The sequence below is a fragment of the Patagioenas fasciata genome, chromosome 1, assembly GCF_037038585.1.
Source record: "Patagioenas fasciata isolate bPatFas1 chromosome 1, bPatFas1.hap1, whole genome shotgun sequence".
In the NCBI taxonomy this organism is placed as follows: Eukaryota; Metazoa; Chordata; class Aves; order Columbiformes; family Columbidae; genus Patagioenas; species Patagioenas fasciata.
The window spans coordinates 16718459-16743263 of record NC_092520.1 but is presented as its reverse complement, the minus strand read 5'-3'; the positions used below and the strand labels follow the sequence as shown (position 1 = coordinate 16743263).

At 36.3% G+C, this 24805-nt stretch overlaps 1 protein-coding gene across 2 annotated transcripts in view; it reads right to left on the bottom strand.

Moving 5' to 3' along the window:
- Positions 1–5239: 5239 nt before the first annotated feature.
- Positions 5240–24805, bottom strand: part of DYNC2H1 (dynein cytoplasmic 2 heavy chain 1) — a 163734-nt gene continuing 144168 nt past the window's right edge. For both annotated transcript variants that reach the window (XM_065831939.2, XM_071803664.1), the window contains exons 86-89: positions 16875–16984; positions 16460–16541; positions 9947–10063; positions 5240–5824 (exon numbers count right to left, since the gene is read on the bottom strand). In XM_065831939.2, coding sequence (XP_065688011.2) covers positions 5666–5824; positions 9947–10063; positions 16460–16541; positions 16875–16984 — 468 coding nt within the window. In that variant the 3' untranslated portion in view covers positions 5240–5665. The remainder of the gene's footprint in view (positions 5825–9946; positions 10064–16459; positions 16542–16874; positions 16985–24805) is intronic.

The following is a 24805-nucleotide window of genomic DNA, read 5'->3' as shown; positions in this document are numbered from 1 at the left end:
AACACTCTCAGACACATGATGTGAATTTTGGGGTTGTCCTGTGCAGGGACAGGAGTTGGACTTGTGGGTGCCTTCCAACTCAGGACATTCTATGACTAAAAATGTGAAAATTAAAAGGATTAAAAATATATATGTAAAACTTAATATAATAATTTCTAGCCCTGGTCAAGACTGCACATTTTTCATATGGTGACCAATATTAAGTACAATTTATGTAAAACCATTTTTGTCAATGAAAAACAGTCTTATCAGTTTAAGAAGTCATATAATGATTTCTATTTGATGCTTTTGATCATGGAGTTCAGGTTTTTTTTCCTTTTTAAGCTCTAACAATTATGTAGCTGTTTTGGGAGAAATTACTGCTCTTCTGAATATTGTTCTCTGAAAGCTGAAATCAAGAAATGGAGGGGGAAAGACTAATTTGCACAACCATTTCTATTTGTGCTCAGCACAACTTGCATCATTTCCCTTCCACTGCAACATTTGGATTTTAGTGAAATTCTAAAAATAATCTCAGAAAAAAAATCTTAAATCAACTCTGCAGATTTCTCCCTTATGACTACAACAATTTGAAGAATTTTGTAATAATTACAGGTCACTCAGTTGATAAAATTTGTGTGAATGCCTTTAGCCAGGCAATCCCCTTATCTGATTTTTTTTTCTGTTCTGGAACATTTTAACTGGAAATTCAACACCCAATGTGAAGACTTAGAGGCTAAGAAAAAAATTAGAAAGAACAAGTATTTTTCTTCTTTTACAATCAACAGAGCAGTTGACAACAACTAAAATGTACTTCTTGTTTCTGAAAGGCAGTTTATCTCAAATAACAACCAAGCGTGAGTCCAACTCTTCATCAAACGTGTATTCTTCTGTTCAGGAACACAGAATGATCGGTGACAGTAGACTCACTGTAAACTTGCTAAATACATCAAACAACACATCTTCTGATGAATGACAGCACCAATAACCAATGGATACTTGATTGCTGTAAAGTGTAAAGGAAGAAACTGTTCCTTAAAAAAAAAATAAAAATAAAAAAATTGCATTTTAAACATACTGAGACATTGCTGCACAATCTTCATTATTTTCAAAGGGTTTGTTATTCTTTAAAGGTTTTTTTCACTTTACATTTTGTAACTTTGATTTCTATTGGTAACAATTTGCACTTGCCCAAGATATGCCTTTTTATGATCATCAAAAGAGCATGTTCACAGAGGGTTATGTGTGCTTTCTAAGCTCTCTTTATATATTTTAGCCTCACAAGTTCCTATACCCTTGAAACTCAATAGCAGAACAGACTCATCGAAACGCTAGTGAGACCATTAAGGCATTTCTGATGTTTTTATTTCTTATGTTTCCTGATTCATTCTTCTGAATAGTCTATGCTTGTGATACAGTTGCACTTTGGTGGTAATAAACACTCCACAGTTCTGTCTTTTACTACCAAAAATATCATTCCTATGATGTACAGTAGTAGTTACCTAGAGTATCTTTCATTTAGATTACAACATTGTGTAGAAAGAAAGCACATCATACAACGCATACAGCCAATAAATATCAAGGAACACATGAGAAGTAATCTCTTTTTCCTCTTTAGGTCACCTGGGAGCCTTCCAAAACATCAGGGTTATGGCTAGAATAATGAGAAGGAAAGATTAGTGAATCTGTCAGAAGAAGCAGCAAACATACTACTTAATACACTATGAACATAGCATACAGCTCTCAATTTTTTTTATGAGGGTAGTATCACATCATTAAAATTCTACTAGATTTCAAGCTGCCTAACTAGCTTGAGATTTACTTAAATCAGTTTTTTGTCCTGTGCTAAAAAACATAAACAGATCAAAGCACCCAGGAAGAGAGTGCCTTTTACATCTGTAACGTAGATCAGTCTAGATTAGCTCCCAAAGGACTTCTGCCCAAATAAAAACATAATTCAATGTTCTAGTTATAGTTAAACATTAAGAGGGTTTTTTCATATCACTCATTCAGAAAGAGCAGAAGCAAGCAGTGTTGGTAATGTGTATAAGGGCTCTAAATGGAGAGGTGAACCAAACAAAAGGAGATTTAATGAAGCTGGCTGACCATACTTTCTGCTTTCAGAAAGAAGGTTCTCGGACAGAAATGCATGAATGCATGTCCTGAAAACAAAACTCTTGACAGCGTGAGCTGAAAAACATTCTGTAGTTCTGAATCCGAGGCAGTAAGAGACGGTAAAGAGATAACGAAGCTCTGCAGCAGAGAAACGCCAGTTCTGAGGGGTTAGGATACAGGATACAGTTGCTGTTCAAAAATTGGATCAGTTCCTGACCCTGAAACAGAAATAAAGGTAATGTGGTAGGTCTGGAGGAGTCTCTTTTATATATTTTTCTTTTTTTTTTTTTTAATAGAATCAGTAAAGACTTCCTGACTAAGTATATAAAAAAGAGGAGACTTGAAACCAGAGGCACTAAATGATATTTGTATTTACACCTGGCAGGATGGAAGGCATCTTCGAAGCTTACAGTTAGGAGAGAAAAACAACTGACCAACCAAACCAAACTACAACATGAAAATTGCCACAATATTCTACTAATATTTTATTTCAGGAATGCTACAACCCATTACAGTAGATTTTTACTTCACATAATGAGGAAGACTCATCATGAAAACCACCTACTACATTTCTGGTCTCTGCTTTCTGTGCAAGGTACATTAAAACGTGATGTCTATTTTCCAGACATCTTTGCCCTATTATAGACACTTATCTGAATATCTGCGTTTCTCTGCTTGTCCACAAAAGAGAAGCTGGAGCTAGTAGGAGCCAGTTTTCAGAGCCCTCAGTTTTAAGAAATATGAAAGCAAAAGTCCAGTCTGTTTTATGGAAACATGTCGGATCCAAAAGTGAATGTTGTAACATGATCTTTACATGTGCCTAAGGGAACTGGAAGCACAGTTGTCCTCAGTAAAACTTCTTTCCTCTCCCAGTGATGTTTTACCAAGGAAGTCTAGTAGGACAGAATGCTTTCTCCAGACAAGTCACCTTCTAAATCCTCACAGAGCTTGTATATGCCTTTATACAAGTGCTTTCTGTTCTGTTGGAAATTTTGTCATTTTCTTCCAAAATATTCTCCACAAACAACTATTTTTCAAATTTGCTACATTTTTATTCTTCAGTGAATCAGAGTCAAATGTGTAAAGGAAGATGAGACAGTTATCTGAAAAGTATGAGGTAAATCAATTCCGGTTTTAAACAGAATTAAATTTTAAAAACATACGTGCATTTGTATCAAATTATTTTAGGACATAATTTTATTAGAAGCAGAACGAAAATCGGAACCTTTCCAAATAGAAGACAAAGGACCAAGTTTAAGGGATGAACAATTGAGTAGAACAGAGAAAAAGACTTTCTTCAGGAAGCTAACCTGGAGATGTAGCCAATCTTTTACCTGCTTTCCTTCGCCCTCCCTCAAACCCCCCATGAAAAATACCAGCAAGTGACATATAGTCTTAATTTAAATACTACTTTAAAATAAACACAAACTCCATCAGAGATATTGGAGCCAAGTTATCTGTTTTGGTTTCTAAGCAAACTAAGAAAGCCTTCTTATGCTTTTGGCCTTTAAAAATATCTTCAAGAGGTGACTCTAATTGCAATTAAAATTAGACACTTTCAATTCTTGAGACTTCATCGTCCTTCAGTAATGCTGTTTTCTGCTGGACTTTGTTTTTTCTGCTTCTTCTGGGACTTTGTTGAACTGCACACCAAAACTACAACAGCAGCCCAATATGATGCATATGAATCAGCGAAATCAAACTGGAGTATCCTGCACGAAGAACAAGACTGCAGGGTCTCTCACATCACAGAAGAAAAGCATTATTATATCCCTCTGTTAATCTCATAAAAACTGGGTGAAAACCCCTTTCATTTGTCTAAAGAATTGTCTATCTTGGGCATTTATGTGCACATTCTTACTGGAATTTAGTACCGTTTCATAAAATGTTTTTTTAGTGACTTCCAGATAACAACCATGATGGTAGTCTAACTGAATTTGTAACTCCACAGAAGTTTATGAAGCTCCTATTTTTTCTCCTATTATTTACTACCTGTCACGGAGGCACCCTGAGGCTAATTTAAGGGACAACAGGGTCCGAAACTTTTATTAAACCGGTGAGAAACAGGGTTTTAGCACTCCAAAAGTGACTTAAATATAGGTTCGGGTATCAGTTGAGGAAAATTATTAAGGGGCAGCAACTGGTACAACAGGTGGTCCACAGAGTGCATGCACGTGGCTTCACGCAAAACAATGCCGGAACCACCCCCGAGTCCCAGAGGAGTACACGCTTGCCTGAACACGGTGTGGGATTATTCTTAAAGAGATAAAGGTAAAGCGTACACTCGTGATTCCGCGAGGGTAAATTTATAATACACTCGCAATTCTGCGAGGGTTAATTTACTTACACGTGCGAATGTGCACGGAATACTACACGTGCTTATGTGGAAGCACGGGAGGAAAACACACTCGCGATTGTGCGAGGATAAATTTATAATACACTCGCAATTGTGCGAGGAAATAAAGTTACACTCGCGATTGTGCGAGGAAATAATTTAAAGTACGCGTGCAAATGTGCACAGAATATAAATACACTCGCGATTGTGCGAGGAAATAATTTTATACGTGCTTGTATTAAGCACGGGAAGGATAAATATACTCGCAATCCTGCGAGGAGTTTTACTCACACCCGTGGCGGCCAGGCAAGTGGGGTCTCCATCCTGGGGAGGGGGGCTCTCGGCAGCAGCATCTTCAGCTCGTGCTCCGAGAGACTGGCGACAATGGGCCCAGTCTCAACGAGAGAGTCCTGTTTTTATACTGGCTGATCAGACCTGACTGTAGGCATTCTAGAAGCTTCTCTGCACCCCCACACCGCGTGTGGGGTGCCCTTGAAGCCTCCAAACATCCCCCACACTGGTCACAGGTGCCCAGCGGCTCACTGGCGCCTTGGCACTCCCTCCTCCTAATGGCCCTGGCCAGGGTGCTCTGGGCCAAACAAAAGAAGCTGTTAGCTTCAAGTAGCAGAGAGAGGGAGATGTGCCTACTCCCTCCATACTGAAGGAGCCGGGGGGAGAGAGGGGGGTTTGCATTCTGCCACACTACCAATTCAAAGAAACATGATTACAAGTAAAACATCTTTAAAAGAGGCTGAAACATCTATCCTAAATTTATATTCAACTAAAACATCCAATTCCATTAACAACAGGTAAGTTATATCATTTTCTTTTATTAAATAATGGAGGCATACAAGCAACAGTTCAAAAAGGATAATGAAAAAAAACTGATCAAAGAAAAAATGCTGACTTTGAATTCATATTCAATATTTATGGGCAAAACGTAAGAGATTTCAGCAAGTTTGAGAAAGAAATAGAGCACATTACGATCTACAGAAATAACCCAAATTAACAGTTTGCTGAATAGTGCCATCTCAACTTTTACAATATCCCACAAACATACAAAGAAGTCCTAATCAAGTAGAATTAATTTTACATATCTTAAAAAAATAAATGAGAATTTATAAATCATTGCTTTAAAATGTATAAGTAATGAATCTACAGTTTTCTTTTAATAAGAAACAACTGAGATGTTTCAATGATTCTTAACTTCAAGAGCTAATTTAATGCAGTTTCAGATTACTGATTTTTTAAAAACAAAGCAGCACCACATTGAATCCACTGGTCTTGGTTTCCTCCACAAGGTACATCAATATTTGTCACCACGCGATCTCTTTCCATGCTGGCGTAGACTGGTAAAGATATGCATTCCTCTGGAGAATATGGCCCATATGCATCCTGTCAACAAACAAGCACTTAGGTATCATTTAAACAGACCATAAAATTACTACAGAGCTGAGCTCAAAGACTCAGTCTAGGTTTCCTGCAGCATGTAGTTTGGTTTTCAACCCAGGATGTATCTATTTAGTGTAACTAATTCAGGATTTGATTCAATTGATATCTATTAATTATGTTTTCCATCACACTCAAAATCTCCCTTCCTGACAACAGGAAAATGTCAAGATCTTCAAGAATCAAACATCAAACAGGCTGGAGAGTTGGGCAGGGAAAAATTTCATTAAATATAACAAGGGAAAGTGTAGAGTCTTACATCTGGGTAGGAACAACCCCAGGTTCCAGTATAAGTTGGGGAATGACCTGTTGGAGAGCAGCACAGGGGAAAGGGACCTGGAGGTCCTGGTGGACAGCAGGATGACCATGAGCCAGCACTGTGCCCTTGTGGCCAAGAGGGTCAATGGCATCCTGGGGTGTATTAGAAGGGAGTGGTTAGTAGGTCGAGAAAGGTTCTCCTTCCCCTCTACTCTGCCCTGGTGAGACCACACCTGGAATATTGTGTCCAGTTCTGGGCCCTTCAGTTCAAGGACGGGAAACTGCTGGAGAGGGTCCAGTGCAGGGCAACAAAGATGATAAAGGAAGTGGAGCATCTCCCTTATGAGGAAAGGCAGAGGGAGCTGGGTCTCTTTAGCTTGGAGGAGACTGAGGGATGACCTCATTAATGTTTACAAATATATAAAGGGTGAGTGTCATGAGGATGGAGCCAGGCTCTTCTTGGTGACAACCAACAATAGGACAAGGGGTAATGGGTGCAAATTGGAACACAAGAGGTTCCACTTAAATTTGAGAAGAAACTTCTTCGCAGTGAGGGTGACAGACACTGGAACAGGCTGCCAAGGGGGGTTGTGGAGTCTCCTACTCTGGAGACATTCAAACCCGCCTGGACACCTTCCTGTGTAACCTCATCTGGGTGTTCCTGCTCCGGCAGGGGGATTGGACTGGATGATCTTTTGAGACCCCTTCCAATCCCTAACATTCTGTGATTCTGTATGATTCTGTGATCAAAGTAGCACATTTGTCAGAAAGGAATTTGAAACAAAAAATGAGGGTTTTTTTTAATGCAAATCACATCAAATGTGAGTTAGTGAAGCACGAATATTAGAAAATAACTAAAAACAGGAAAAAGGAAACATGCAAACAGTAACAGTACTTTGCCTTGCATTCAAGCATAAGCCATTTCTCAAGAATTTTGTTGCTCTCTCTGTAATTAACTTTCCATGTCTTTCGAACATCAGTATTTAAATCCTTACAGAAGGTCTGTACACTGTAAGAGTTGCAAAGAACAACTTAATAATCAGAAATTTGTCAAAAGAACTCAGCTGTTCTCAGAAGGATTGTACTTCATGCCTTGGTTGACACTACCAAGGAAGCCGAAATTCTGGCCCGTGTGAGAGTAAAATGTTAGTCAGAGCCTTTAAGTTTTGCCAAACCTGAGAGGCCAAAAGTTGGCCAGTTTGCCTTCAAAGTCCTCTTTTTTATACCTTTTTGGGTCAAAATAACTGTTCTTGCACTTTTCTCAATCTCACTGATGTTTAAAGAAATCACATTATTTGAGGGTTAAAACCATTCTGTGAAAGTCTTTTTGAACCACAAATCCTATGTCCTTGGTTTATACACAGTCCAAAAATTCTCTTTGTCTAGGCTGCCTCACACACAGGTCCATCCCCCTTAGCGACACCCTTCACAGCTTGGGATCTGCCAGTGAATTAAAACTGGAAAAGACCTTCACAGTTTAATGTCAATAAGCATCATGTTAGTAGCTCAAAATCCTCTATTTATTTTAGTTTGGTTGAAAACGACTGTGATTCTATCAGTCTGTGTGACCTCCAAGCACTGAATTATAAATATAGGGATTTTTGTGCACTAGATTTCATAAGAGATATTTATGGGGAAAAGAAAACCATTTCAAACTTAAGATAATATGTTCCACTTCATGCACTCATCTCTTAAGAAGAGGATAATGAGACAAGGAGAAGCACATAATGTCCCGATTCTGCCATGGTTTCTGAGCACAGTGTTTGATTGTGGTCAATTTTTACAGAGAAGCCCATAGCAAAACAACTTAAGGGCAAAGCAATTCAGAAATGCTCTCCTTAGAGATATTATATCTAAAATCTGGGCAGTTGACAAGTTTTGACCTGTGTTTTAAAATAATAGTATTTTTTTTTCTAATACAAATACTTCATTTGCTATTCATTTCAAATATGTAGTACATTGGAAGAAGTTTAATTTGCTGATTATTGAACTATCTCACTTCTATGTTTCATAGATAATGCTCTCTGCTGAGGTCACATATAACTTCTGGATCTTTGAAGTTTAAAGGATATAGACTGTTATCCAGAAAAACACTTAATAATCTGTTTTTATAATAAGACAAATGTTTTCCAGAATAAAGTGAAGGTTACTTACAATTCTCATTTTCAGTCTGTGCAATAGAAACACTTGGTGTTACCAGGTAAAACTGTGTATGTTACTTTCCTCCCGCCCCACCACTGAGTCTGTCTCTTAAGATATCTGGCAATTCCACATTTATTCTATGCATCACCTTTCAAGTAAATTAGAAATCTGTTTATTTCTCTGAACAAAACAAACATTTTAAACTACTAAAGAACTGTAAAACTTTTCAATGGTCAACTTTATAAGAGGTTTTGTGGCGTTTTATTTGTTGGTTTTTAATTTTCAGTATTTTTTTTCCCATCAAAGATGGGAGCGGTAGTGGAGATAGTGGCTAGTATTTACATGTGTGTTCAAAGTCTAAATCTTGACCATTATGTTTCTGATGCTGTACTATAATATAAAGCTATACTTTCAGTGCTGGAAATAGCAATAAGGGAGGAAAAAAAAAAGTTGAGAAACAGTAGTGTGTTAGCAATGGAGCTCCTTGCACAATATCTATCATAGTATATCACAAATCTCATCTACTTGGGTACAGTGAACTTTCTTCTTTAACATTGCTCTAACCAAATCCAGTCTTCTCAGGAGAGAACTCTGCAGAGTTCCCTACATTGCTAAATAACAAATTCGTCCAGTTAATAAATTCATTTGCTTGAGTTAATGTCTACAGGACAGGATAAAAGGTGACATTATTTTTCATTTTTTTTATATACTGTTAATTTTATTTATCGTGATAAAAAAGTGGAAAAAAAACTGCACCCGCCCCTATTTCTCACTTTTTACATTTACATTTGATTTTTGGTGTAAAAGTTTAAATATTTTAGATCTGTATGTGGGATTCTTCCCACCTACCTGTCCCAGAGTAGCAGACTAGGCTGTCCCTAGAGCCACATCTAGACAGAGATATATCCCAGTTAGTTACCTTGTGATGGGATCGTCTGACAATCTTTTACCGAGACCAAAGAAGAAGCTAAGGCAACTAAGTCATACTGGGCAATTAACTTTTAGGCAGATAAATTTAGATGAGATGAATTCTACAATAAGCGTTTTTTAGTTATAAGAGTCTAAGTATATGAATTTGTAATTCCTACACATCCTTGAAAAAGGTCTGTGTAAGTTTTTGCTTTATTTATCAGATACTGCTATTATAATTGGAGAGCAGAAGCAGTAACAGCTTTTACTGTCTGGATTACTTCACTTTCATCTTACATAGTTCTCCAAGCATTGGCATTTCTTAAAATTAGTGTAAGCAGAAGAAAGGCTTTCTTTGCTTACAGATCACATCATGTTCTATATCTTTTTATTGCTGTTACATTTTAATGTTTAAAATACAAAGAAATATATTCTAGGAATGAACTCCCAAACTCATGTATACATTTCTGAAATACACTTCAGAAAATATGCTAATGTTTTTTAAACGAGAAGGAAAAAAGGTATGACAGAAATAAAGCCCTTGTCTTAATCTAAACAATAAACGCTAAAAAAATATTGACAAAATGATAAGTTCTTGTTTTATGTAAGAGAAGTGACTTCTTTTCCTATTAAAAAGACAGGGATTTTTATTTTGAAATAAGGGGGAAAACAGGTCAGCAACATCATACTGAGAAGCTACTACACAGAAAAAAGCGAATTATGGGTCTTGAAAGTTTAGGGCTTTTAATAATTTAGTACCTGTGGAATCCAGGCCATGTAACAAGGGAGAATAGATGACACACTGGGAGAATCATGCAGATTTTCTGAAAGTCGATTTCCATCAAAACTGCAGCCTTCCAGTTGTAAGCCACTGATCTGTCATGGAAATATAAAATATTCAAACATATATAACAGACTTGAATTGTCAGTAATGATTACACTGTGCTTTAATAAATGACAATCCTTTTTACTGAGATCAAATTTTTAAATAACAGGAAACTAATCATTGTAATGTTTTGTGTGAGAATAGGAAACACACTTTAAAAGCAAAATCTGGACCATGCTTTGGCGTGAACTTCCTCTGACTTGGATTCACACTATTTGAAATGTTAGAGAAAAATACCTGTGAATCATTTATGAAACTACAGTTGCCTGGCATTAGATTAACGAAAATATGATAGCAACAGCCAAGTAGACAATCATTACAATGTCAAGAAGAAGAGCAGAACAGCCACTGAAATATGCAGGACTTCCTGCTTGGAAGTCTGAGCACAGCTTTCCAAGAATGGAATGTGTGATTACAGCTTCTGCAGAGGCAAACAAAAGGTATTGAAATAACATGATAGAAAATGTTATTTAATATCATTCAAGATTTCTTAGATAAAGTATTGTTTGGAAAAATAAATGAGAACCATATACAATTCTGTAAGTAACTATGAAATGCTTTATATGTAACATGTTCTAAGTGCTTTCTTTTAATTAATAAGTACTTTCAGCTTCTGAACTAAACATTCTATTTTTTTCTTCACTGAAGTCCTGAATAAATTAATGACAATGATACCTATTCTGGATTTCTTCCAAATAAAATTTCAATATCTGTTGGTCATTTTATTTTCCCAGTACAAATAACAGTTGCCAGTATAAATAATAATAGTCAGTTTGGCCTGCTGAAATCAGAACTTCAATTTCAGCAATAACAAAACTTAAATCAGTAATAACTTCCATTGAGGTTTTCAAAAGGGCAAATCTTAAACTAGAGCAGATGTCTAACGGAACCTACAGTCTGAAAATCATCTGTCTCTGAATTAAATACATAAAACTGAGGTAGGCTTTCACCAAATACAAGGTTCATAAAGCAGTGCTGGAACTGGGAAATACAGTGGGTGTTGGAAACTGGATGGGTGACTACAAAAACAAAATGGAAAATGGTATCCTTTTCTAATGGCAACATTTTCGCTTGCAAGAAAATGGTAAAAGTGCAATAAATTATAAAAAGTCTTTAAAATATGACATTACAATGAAAATCTGTATCATAGAAGATGTAACAAAAACAATTTTCTCAGGTAATAACAGTATTCTAAAATTGTTTGACACAAAAAAGTTGCAATTAAACAGTGACACAATTGGCGTTATTCTCATGCTTGAAAACCCCAAGTGCTGGGGTTTTTTTTGTGAATATTAACTGTATACTAGCTAAGATTATGTTTTGCATTTGTAATAACTAATTCTTTTAATTGTAGAGAGGCATTGCAGTCTTCCCAGAAACTGCTTCTTTAAAGTCATATTTCTGTTCTAACTCAGAGCTGAGGACCCTTCCTTACAATACGCAAGATGCATATACACATATTCTAATGTCAAAAAAATGATATAAATGATTTCATTTAAAAAAGGTATAAAAAAGGCTGTGTTTCACTTTGGACAGACAGTGACCAGAGAAGTGGCAACATTCTTTGAAGAAATCTGTTCTCCATACGGAACAGAACTGACAGTAAAGCCTGCAAAACTGTGGATAATCTGAACCAAAACTACCCCAAATGGAAAACTCAGAATAGTATGATCTTTTATCTAAATTTAACTTCAAAAAATTACTATAAGAAGGCTTCTGTGCAATGATTTTAAAACACCTGGTCTAGTGGAAGTTGTTCTTGCCCATGGCAGAGTGGTTGAAACTACATGATCTTTAAGTTCCCTTCCAACCCAAACCATTCTATGACTCTCCGATATCTTGTACCATTTCTTTTCAAACTCAAAGTCTCTCCACACAGAGAGATTTTGCAAAAAGCTTGCATTGCCTAGTAAAAGAGAAGTTTGAGTGTCAATAGTCTTCAATGATAGCCCATATAGATTCCAGTGCCACTTCTTCTGTCTTGCAAGAAAAAAGAATATGAAGAAAAATATCTTATATGGCAAAACCAGGTCTTACTAATGATTATTTTGAGGTTTTCCCACAGACTCCTTCCTACTGCTCTCTGTTGTTAACATTGATACTTAACGCCTCACTTTATTATATGCACAGGTCGTAGATTACACTTTATCTCATTACACTTCTGACTGAAAGCTTTGAAAGCTCTTATTTATCTCTATCACACAAATATTAGAAATATTCGTCTCATACGTTCTTCTTTCTGTCCTTCCTGAATTCTGCAAGGAATTATGTTATGGAGTTTAGTTTGATAAATATGCGAGTTTGACGAAGCTATTGAGAGAAGACTGGTCTGATGAAGAGGTCTTAAAATTCACTGCTAGGGTGCTGAAAGGTCTGGCCACCCTGAACATCTCTAAAAGAAGTTTGTATAGAAGTGGGTCACCTATTGAAAAATCTCCTTCTACTGTACACACATTTCTTCTTTTGATATTGGCCATTCCTTTGACATTATAGTTAACGTAAAATAACACCATTTGATCTCCTGGACAACTTCAACCAATCATTGAAATTGCTTTGAAGATGAAGACCAAAATTTTGACTTTGATTCAATACTGAAAGACACTGAAAAAAATAAAACACCAGAACAATGTGCTTTCAGGTACTGTTTGTGTGAGTACTCCAATTGCCATGTTCTCATTTCTGTTGTAAATAGTGCAAAGAAATTACAACTACTATGAAGGACACGGATTTCACAGTATCTGTAATTAGCATGCACAGTATTTTTGCAGCTCAGCTCAGTGTAATGGCTGGAGTTGACCGTAATTTTAAAAACTTTAATTCTTTGATATTAATGCTAATATGTATTTGAATATTATAGTTTTGCAATAAATTTTGGGGTTTCACTATGTATTATTAAGCTCTACCCAAGCTCATACCATTTACTACCTCAAAAGACTCTCACCATGTTTCTACAATCACAGAAAACGGAATGCCAAAAGGAATGACCATCTGCTTTTGTCTGACAGCACAATCAGTGCACAAAGTAAACAGATGTATTTGCATATCAATATGCGATTATATTGCAATAGCCACACATTTTCAGTACCTAAAAGCTACTGCAGGTTAAAGCAATCTGAAGGGATATTCGAGAAGGTGTAATTTTATGCAGATTGACTCTAAATCATATATTCATCAAATCTTACTAGGAGATATCTACTCCACATCATACGTCTAAACTAGCACCTGAATTAACACTGCTAGTTTAAGATTAGATTTGATAATTTACCCAGATCCAGGTGTATTCTTGGCCTGACTGAGTGTTCCTCCGCCTACTTCGTAGTTACACTGACAGTTCCAGTGTTTGGTACTTCTGACTTACGGACCATCACAGGGTATATTATTTGAAATTTTTGGCACACAAGACCATTGCAAATGTCTACAATTGCTGATATTTTTATACAATGATGCTCTCATCTTTAATCAAGAAGATAAATGGTGTTCCTCATAACAGCAGTGTATAAACTTAACACATATTTTGCATAGAGTCTGGAAAATCTTTAAATAACTCCTTCCTGAGGCCTACGTCTCCATAATACCTGCTTATTTAAACTTCAAAAATGTGACAGATTTTTTAAGAAAAAAACTTTTACTTCCAGGCAATTGAACAAAACTACTATGGCAGGGCTGTAGCAATTCTGGTTTTCTCCTGTCAGCAGAGAAATACAGGTATGTCCTGAAGGTTATTTAACTCATTTAAGATCTGAATTGGCACCTTTCTTCATTGACAAAATGAAGCTGGTAAACTCCATTTTCCTAGTTAGATATCTAAAGACAAGTGGGATAAAATAGAGCCCCAGTTACCTCACCACAGCCATGTGTTTAAGGACTTACCTGTTCTGCTAACTGAATTTTTTCTGAACTCCCTGTTCTATTAGGTCAGCCTGAATTCTTGAAACTGCAGATACAACATTAACTGTACCAGTATTAAAATTCATATTGCTCATGTGAACCAAGCTTAACGTGCAATCCATAGGATCTTTATCAAACAAGACACATTTAGAGGATGATTTTTCTGAATCACTGACATTTTTATGCCTTGGTTACAGTTCATGTGGTATTTAGCTTTACTAATGTAGAAGTTTCACCCCAGTTCTCCACGAGCACAAGGAAGGACGTATGGAAAGGGATCTAAATATTCATCATGGCAAAGGGTTCCAAAGACTTTCTGTACATAAAAGATTGAAGTGAAAATATTGATGAACACTTACTAATATTGCTCTTCCTGAGGAAAGGATAATATTCAAATCAAGTAAGTAAACTTGACAGGATTCTTACCTCTTGTTAAAAAATAACCACTCACCTAACTGCTTTTACTATTCCCATGGCAGAGAATTGCCTCTTAAACAAAATGCTCTTTTCCTTTTTGATTTCTCTTGGCACATAAGACTCGTTGTAAAATGATTGAGAATATATATTGATCTGTTTACCTACATATAACAGTTACTGCTAACAGTGTATCCTAACTAATATTACCAAAAACTACCACATAAATTTGCACATAACTAAAAATTATAAGCTTCAATACACCTAATGGGAGTGTTGTTATAAAACTCTTTCCTCTAATTAAGTTTTAATTCTTGAGTTTTCAAGCAGCTATTTCAATCCAGCGATTTAAAATATTGTAATATTTTTTAGCATATGAAAATACATAGATAATATTCTTCATGTATGGAGTTGAGGCATTTGACATTGACTTCTGACATTTTTCAAAAATGGTAAGATGATTTTGAAGAATTGCAGACTTCTTGGATCTGCAGCTTATAGTCAGTCTACTAGAATGAGTGGTTTGGGATGCGAAACTCAGTTTTAGCTCAGTTCTATGGACTTAGAAGCCTTGGCTGAATCTGGAGCCTCAGAACATGTGATTTGCAGGATGCCAGGTTTATCATATCCCACATTTATCACAGGGAACCAGATTGCCCTGAAAGTCCCTCGGTTTATTTATCTCCAGGTTCTAGACTCACATCTCCTTCTCATTAAATGAACTAGGCAACCATTACTCTTATTAAAATACTAGCACTGAGTAATTTTCTAAATTATATTATCTAGTTCCAACAGAAATTAATTCAACAAAGTTCAAATTACTGTATTGTATAAAGGTCAGATCAGATGATTACAGTTCTGGTCTTACAAATCTATTAATAGTTTAGGAATATAAATCCTTATACATCCTGTATTAACAATTTTAGATAGCATCAGGAGCCAACACAGAACCCTAACACCTCCTACAGCCTTGTGTTTGCCTGCGTCTTCACAGAATCACAGAATGGTTGGGGTTGGAAGAGACCTCTGGAGATCACCTAGTCCAACCCAGCTGGTAAAGCAGGTTCACCCAGAGCAGATCACACAGGAATGCATCCAGGCTGGTTTTGAACATCTCCAGAGGAGATTCCACAACCTCTCTGGGCAGCCTGGGCTAGAGGAGATGCCCTGCTGCTTGCTTTCCCTCTCCTTGTCTCATGATCTCTCTGCTGTAGCTGCACACGGGTACAGAGCCGCATGGTGAGTGCCCAGTGTTATTCACCTGGGTTTCTGCAGGAGCACAGCTTGAGGTGCTGAGCTCTGTGCTGAACACAGCACCTGGAGATGTGCAGCACTGCCATGGGATCAACACACCTGTTGGAAGATGTAGCAGAGAAATCTTATTTTGTGAATTTGCTACAAAATTAAGTATAAAACAGGTGCAGAGAGATCTGGATTCAACCAAAGCAACAGTGCCACCTGAAATGTTAAGAAGCTAAACTAAATCAATTGAGGACTCATCACTACTTTGCTGTCTGAGTAATCAGTTGTGACTTTATGGTTGCTGGATGTAGCCCTATATGTCCATTAAAAAGTTGTTAGGACTTTATCATATCAAAAGCTAGTCATATTATAGTTTACTTTGTTTACTTCATTTCAAGTCTCTTTTCAGTGATTTGACAAATGTGAATACATGGCCTTAGACTTACAGATTTGCATGTGTATTTCCTCTTGCTACATGCCACAAGTCTTTCTGGATAGCTACTTTCAGGACAACACTTAGATATTAACTAATGGAATTGCAGCTTCATTTTTTATCTCAGAGGTGGATGAAGAGAATGGAGCAAGGATAAATTTAAATTTTAAACTTTAATTTTTAAATAAGCACTGTGACTAGAGGTAAAAAGGTAACTGCTTTCCTTCTCCCATTTCTGTGGAATTTTTGCTCTACCATTTTTGTAGCTCTATACATTAACTAGCCTTTGAATCTCAGGTACACCAACATATTTATAGCTCAATTTTCCAGGAAATGTATGGACAGATGACTTGGACTATGCTAATAAAACATCCTCGTAAAATTCTAGTAAAACATCCTAGTAAAATACCTTAACTTGGAGTTTGCCTTCATGTATTCGTCCCTTCCATGATGCTGTAAATTTAAGGTTGTCCACTGAACAGCTCATTACTCTGCAAGGGAAATATATATCCAGTAAATCTTAGAGACATATAACAACAAGAAATGAAATACAAAAGCAAAACCAGTGTATTTTCAGTGTACCACACTGTCTTACTTTAAAGAAAATACATTTTAATTTCATCTAAAATAAAAAAAAAACCCTCAGCATTTTAACAAGTAACTCACAGCTCTTCTACTTCAATGCAAGTAATAAAATTGAAATGACTAATGACAGCAACTGCCATAATTTGTTGCATCTGTGTCTTCAAAATGAAATAATCATCTCCACGCATAGGAAACAAGGACATTAGCACACATAAACAGGTAGATTATTTTTCCCTCACCTTGCAGTCTCCTGCCGTAAGGCATTGAGAAATGTGTCTGGATGAAATAGCTCTGAAAGGTCAAGGGTGTCTGACAGTAGTTGCTGTTTCTCTGCTTTTTCTACCCAATTCTAGAAAAAGAGAAAAAAAGTTCAGGGAAATAACTGCATTCCTTCCAAGCATACTTTAAGATCATTCTTTTGTGTTAACTGAGTATTAAAATCAAGAAACATTTGATTTTCAATCCGCAGTTGGAGTTTTTATAAGCACTTACTAACATTTTTTTTTTTAATCTCTCTCAGTACAGGTTGATACCGCCTTTTTTAGTGTGTGGAGTTTCAAAAGATGTTGAGATGTTGCAGTTGTATTATTTCGAGACGTGAATTCACAGAATAGGTGATAAAAACTGGCCTCTGTTGGTAATAAATTAAACTAATAGCAGTGGGTGGAATAACTGGCCTCAATTATCCTTATAGAGCATATGTCCCAATCTACTTCCTTCACCCTGTGTCAAATGCTGCTATGAAGCCTGCTACTAGGAGCAGCAAGCTTGGAATTTCCCATCAACGCAATGAATTGTGTACCAACATGAGAAAAGAGACACACATTGCACCTTGCAATCTTGATAAACCATGTGTCTTAAGTAATGAAATCTGAGTTCCGTCCTCAAAACACTAACAATCTCAGAATAAGTAATTTGTTATTTTCAGATGAGTTATTTAGGTACCTGAGTGGTTATGCAACAGTCCACACTCAGAATCCTATGTTTTGAAACTTTTACACTGTACGATTTCTTACACACAGTCACAGTCCTGACTATGGTGCTGCAGTATAAATGTTAAGCTGCTGTATAGTATGCTCTATAAGTAGCTGCAAACCATATGCTACTGCACAGAAAGATTAATGTTTAATATGAAGCCAGAAAATAATCAGAAACTCAGATTCCACGTGTTTTCACTAAACAGAGAAACACAAACCACGTTCCTTTCTCAGTACTAACCTCTGGAAGATGATGCAATTACTCTTGTCACTGAATATAAAAATTTTGGAAGGTACACTGTCATTACACAATGCACCTGCCAGGCACCCATATCTTGTTTTAAAAGTACTTCATTGTATTCTTTGAAGTACTGACAGACAAATAATTCCATAGAAACATCTTGGAAATGACAAAATCTTATAAAATACCACTCAGTGAATTTTATTTTGTGTGTCAGACACATCTCCATAATGTTTCCCCCATGTTCAAACATTTAATCAGCGATCTTTTTATCTGTCACATCACCCATTATGAGCCCTCAACCCAAATGATTATGAATCAGTTAGGAGATTTTTGCTTTCCATTTTCATTAGCTAAATGTACACAGTTAATGACTCTTGTCTGCATGATTCTTTTAATGACTTTATATAATGATCTCTTCTATCAGATAGCAGTAACTCTACATTCTGGCTAGGACAGATTTGGTATATTGTTTTATTGTATAATAAAAATAGACAATCATTTCAACTTGTATTTAATATAATCAGTCTATTGCTGTCAACAAATAAACTTTTAAAGTAACTGCTAAAGAGAAACATTGTCAGGAACATAGATGTTCATAATCCACCCAATTAAAAGAACAGTATGGGTGATATTAATTCTGAACTCATATAATTAAGTAGCACTAGGAAATAACACAATAACAAAAACTTTCATTAAATCACAAAAGTAAAGTTTGTAATTGCTTGTGCTGCTCTACATAAAGCTGAAGACAGCTCATTCACAGATGTTTCATAAGTAATTTAAGATTTCAATCAAAGATTTTACAACACAAGCGTAAAAAAATATCCTTATGTTTATTGTACTTTTTGTCTTACATGACCACACGGCAGTATGTTAGTGAAGCGCTAAGTCTCAAAAGTCAAAACTCTATTAAATGGATCATTTATCAGTAGTACATCCACTGCCACTGCCGTAATGCTTGGAAGAGATCAGGTCTTTGAGGGAAGGAAGTCTAAGCTGAGCTGTAGAAAGAATGAAGTGCTGTTTGTTGAAAACGAGAAATCCTGTAACAGATTAGCTGTAAGATCTTCATTTCCCTGTCCTATTCTGCCTCTAATAAAAACGTACATTGACTTCATTTGTCAAAAAGTTATGCAAAGTTGTTTGACTTCTCACTGATCTTGGATGGTGTCCTGGTTTTGGTTGGGATAGTTAATTTTCTTCCCAGTAGCTGGTACAGTGCTGTGTTTTGGATTGAGTATAAGAAGTATGATGATAACACACTGATGTTTTTGTTGTTGCTGAGCTGTCAAGGACACTTCAGCTTCTCATACTGGCCTGTCAGCAAGAATGCTGGAAGTGCACAAAAGGTTGGGAGGGGACACAGCCGGGACAGCTGACCCCAACTGACCAGAGGAATATTCCATACCATGGGAAGTCATGCTCAGCATGTAAAGATCAGGGGAAAAGAAAGAGGCAATGATGGTATTTGTCTTTCTAAGTAACCATTAAAAGCGATGGAGCCCTGCTCTCTTGGAGATGGCTGAACACCTGTCTCCTGATGGGAAGTAGGTAATTAATCCCTTGTTTTGCTTTGCTTGCATGCACAGCTTTTGCTTTACCTATTAAACCATCTTTATTTCAACCCATGAGTTTTCTTACTTTTATTCTTCTGATTCTCTCTCTCCCCCACCCCTCCAGGGGGAGTGACCAAGCACTTGGGTGGGTGTTAGTTGCTGGCTGGGGTTAAACCACGCCACATGGCCATGAAGCATTTCAGTCTGAAGGTCCTTCTTCCACCACCAGCTCAGTAGAAAACTTCACCTCTCCTGCCAGGTAGGCCAAAACAACCCATGCATTTGTCACCTGACAGTCAGATTACAGTGAGAAGATTCCCACCCACTCCAGGATGGTGCCAAATGTAGCTACTTGTCTTTTTGAGGCTCAGGTCAATATCCATGGCCTCCCAACCACCCACTCGCTTCTACCTCCCATAATATGGGCTTTAACAGGTTTGCTGCATTCAGAATTTGTTTTCCTACTTCAAAACAGTTAACAGTCAAAATCTAAATTCACTAAAAGCAGTTTTTGTTGTATGAACTGAGATATAACTTTGGTTAGATATGGTACCTATAATATCTGGGAAAAGGCATATAAAAGCTGAAATGGTGTATAACTTATTTTTTAAAATAAATTCACATCATATCAATAATTTACACTATACCAATAATGAGCCTACAAGTCCAAATATCCCAGCCCTGAAAAGATTTATATTACAAAATAAAATATAAAAAAAGCTATCATGCACACTACTTTGTAACTGTTTATTTCACTATTTCTGTATTTCATTATTTAAGTATTTCCTGAATCTTTCTGGTTACAATGAAACTAGAAATTTAAGTTTGAATTGTCCGTGATAGATTAATTTAGCATACAATCATTATAAATATAATATCAAAACTTAACAGCAAGACCCAAAATGCTTGCAAAGCAATTCCTAGCAGGATTTAAAAACTTCAATTAATATGAGGTTCTGTTTGGTATAGTAAAAGGATTATTTTTTTTTCTTTACAAAAATAAATCTCTAAGTGTGGTCTCAGGTGGTTCAAGTAATATTTCTTCATTTATCTTAACATCCAAGAAGCATCTATTCCATTTTCAGAGAGAAGCCTTCCTTATCTTCTATAATCCCAAAGCAAACTGAGCACCTCACACTGAACAGTGGAAGGAATAAAGAGGCAGCCAGATTTTCACATTACCATTTATACAACTTCAGGCCCATAGAACTCCTCTACAAAGAATGAGGTACTTTTCCTTCATCTGTTTTAATTCATTCAAAATTTATTCTTTTCTACACTGTTTTTCCCTTGGTGTGGTCCCAGAAGAGAACTTTTATTGGAAGAGAAAATTATATACATCACTACAGAAGTGATTTCATTTCTGTGCCTAGGTGGAAAATTGTATTCAATGTTACATGAATATGCATAGCCAGAAACCATAGAGTACAAGTCTAGTTTTTCACTAGTTACAGAGGTATTTAAACATACTAGGGACAAAAAAAGCAAGACCTTGGATAAGTCTGAGAGTAACTAATGGAGAGTAGCTCTGCTAGAGGAGTAAGTGTTCAGCTAACCAGAGTTTAGATTAAGCAAAGGTCAATCAAGCAGTTATGCTAGAGTGGTAAATACCATTCAGTGGTAAATGCCAGCAGAAGTAGTTGTATTACACTGCTAAGAAATGAAAGAGGTGTTTTTTTCTGGCATCAAGCACAGAGGGGACAATGCGTAGTTTCTCAGGACCAACTGGCTTACAATCATTTGCTCCCTGGTAACTTTTTTGGTATGTGAAATCCTTGAGCTATTACTCTTGAGCTAGATATCCTTTACTAAATGAACATGTGAATACTGTGGTATTTCAGGCACATGATAAGGTGTTGGCACACACTAACTTTGAAATGGTAAATCACAGAGGAATTTAATTTGAAGGGGTTTTTTTGTTTGTTTTAAAATAGTTTTATTTAATTACAGAGCATGCAGACCAAAACTGCTGGTTAGTGCTTTAAATAAAATATTATTATTTCTTTATTTCAATTTGACATGCTTCAGAATCCCTGTTTGTTCAGAAAGTCTAAAAACTAAAACAATAGCACAGTGTTAGAACTAACAATTCTGAGCCCGTTAGCATCAACACACTAGCTAACACTGTGCCAGAAGCAGATGTGCAGTAAGGTGTAACTGACAGAAGCATTAGCAAATGTGGTCTCATTCTGGTTACTTCACTAATTTATTTTTTCACAAAACAGGAACTTAAATTTCCATAAATTGCTGTTCCTATATTTAATAAGGATAACAGACTGATGATGCTGAATGAGAACTATAATATCATACTGACAAGGTCTTGACTGATGTATGCCAAAAATATCTACTTTTATATATTTCTTATATGATTACTAAACACAGAATCCAGTTAGACAATACTCTTATGCTTCATGCCTTCTAGTATTTTCTTTCTCCACAACTAAATACATCTAGGAGCTAGATGGCATTTCCAGCTACATAGAGTATAACTGGGTAAGGAATTATAAGGGCTGGAACTATTCCTTTGTAGAACCAGAAACTACAAAATGTGCAGAGCAAAGGGGACAAATATTCAAAGAAATTTCACTGTTCCCACCTCTACTGCTAAGAAGTGGCAGGGCGAGGAAAACAGTGGCACATAATATTCATTTGCAGATAACAGACAAGACTGCCTACCATAATCCATAATCCTTGGACAAAGTCAGGATGACATAAAACATAACTCCTTTGCTGAGCTCTGGAGCAAGGATGCTGAAATCTATATTGTGATGGTGCTTGTGTGACTAAACAAGGGTACTGAATACTCAATATATTAGGCACTAGGAACGATGGAATGCACTGCAGTAATTTGTTTTATAGCACCAGCTTGAAGGCTATGTTACAATAAGGAGAGCTGCTTACTTTGCTATGGCTCATTTTCTCTGGTCAAAATCCCATGAGATGCAGATTGTCCATTAAGCATCTCCCTCACAGTCCTTGTTCCTCTTCTGAAACAATGACCCTTGGACTTCAGCCATCAGTCTCTTTTTTTTTTCTCCCTACTGTTTACCAGTCATTTATTTTCTGTTAACACCCTCTCTTGAGGCTGTCAAAATTCAGAGAAAATCTCTCAGCCATGCCAGTGTCACAGAACTCTATTAGCAACTATTAAGGCTTAACCTAACTCTGTGATATGTATGCAGTATTTATCAAGCACATTAAAGCAATCTGATCAGAAATTGTTTAACTCTGCGGGGTACCTATCCCAAAACACTCCACGATGAAATGGCGAAGAAGGAAATCTATTTTTCTACAAGGAAAAAGAGATCACAGAAGGGAAAGAGTGGCTGATGCAACCCCAGTCCAAAGGAATGTCATGACTGCATGGCCATGCCTGTGACACGGCATCCTGGGACGTGCCTGTGACAAGTTATCCTGGGACGTGCCTGTGACTCAGTGTCCTGGGACACACCACGCTGGCTCATGCTGAAGCTACTGACAATCCATTGAACAGAACACTGCAACACGGAATTACTGCTCGGGCTACCAATTGCTTTGTTCAACCAAGCATAACTTCATGTAATCAAAGAAATTAATTATTTTTTTTTTTAAATTGGTGTAATAAGCTGGTATGGATTGTTGTTTGTTCCTACAGGGTAAAGCCAAGGCTTTTAGAGTAAAGGTACCTCCAGTACAGTATATGAGTTATTTGTAGCCCATGAAGCTTTTCTTTATACCAGAAGGTACATTTTTTTATTGTGGCCAGCCTCAACAGAACAGCCCATCATCAAAGCTGGAGGTCTCTTTCAGATGTTCTATCACAGCTGAGATGTCAAAAAGCCTCCTAATTAGGCACAATACTTGCTTGTGGAATGGCAATGTGTTTCTATTAGAAAATGGTCTTTTTAATATGTATCTGCAAATGCTATTTGAGGATAATTATACCATATTACCATGATCTGGACCAATTAAAATCTCAAATCAAGAGAGGAAATATTTGGTAAACTATTTCACCAAGCCAGTCTCCACTCAAACATCTCCTGTTCCAAACAGAACCAGGATCCGATCTAGCTTCTTTTTAGTTACAAAGCTGTCTTATTACTGCAAGAAATTTATTTCTATGTATGCATGTATGACTATGAAATCACAATTATAAATTAAATTATATAGGATTCTAAATAGATTGCTTATTATTAGTAGACACAATATTTGTGTCAATACAGTGGTGATCAGAGAACAAGTTGCTACAGCCAAGTTGTCTAGAAGAAAACAAAGCATATTGATGGAGTGTACCTGCAAATCAGTGTATTAGTATTTGTTGCAGGCTTCTCTTTACTAATGGCTGGAATTTAGACTATCAAAGTGTTTGACAGCATAACATAAGGAGACTCATTTTCATATGCAAATGATGATAACATCCTTTTCTGCCACTTCTACTATAATTACCCTTTTTTCGCTTGAGCTTTTGTCAGACAAGACTATCCATTTTACTCTGCTTTCTCTATTGCAGACAGCTTTGTCCATGATAACGGAAACAGATAAAACGAAAAACAACTTATTAGAAAAGAAGCAATATACACTTTAGATTTTAGCAATTTAAATGCATACAGTTTATGAATGGTTTATCATTGTATCTTTTCACATTTCTTCCTGTATAGTGAAAACGTATCTTGCAGCTTGAAGAGAAAAATCAATGAATCGTGTTTATTTTATTAAATTAAATAAAGTATATCAGCTAGAGCTTTAAATTTTATATAGTATATGGTACAGTTTCTTGTAACTTATGGAATATATAAATATTAACTTGAACCCACAGAAAAATAGAGAACATTAAATCTAGTTCTTTTAAATTTAAAACAAGGTTAGAAAAAAAAAGACCATTTTCTTTAAAATAAGGTAATTTCTCAGGAACTGCACAGAGACAATGACCTTGGTTTTTTCTTCTTTTTTATAGAACACTTATAGAAATCCTTTTATGAGTGACTATGTTCTGCAATCAATATTCTACAATCAGAGAGCTGAACAACTGGTTACTTGTATGACAGAGAATGTTGCTCAAACTTCTGCTTACAAGGTAGTACGTAATAATTTAAAAAGAATAGATGTTCTCACAAAACATGCTTAGAATTCTGAGAGTTTAATCTACAGAGGTTGATTTCTGTTGAAGCAGATTACTTTTCAAAAGATTTAAGCCTGACATTTATGGAAAAGCCCATGGATGCATGAATTTAAAAGATAATCTAAACCTCATTGGGATTAAGTTTCAACAACTCACAATGAAACCAAACAAAATGTGAGCAGAGCTATCTTTCATTTTCCAATGGTGGTTTTTAAAAACTGTTTCAATCCATAAAGAATTTTTTTTTCTAAAACTTGAGATAATCCTTGCTCATTGACAACCAAAAAAATATTTT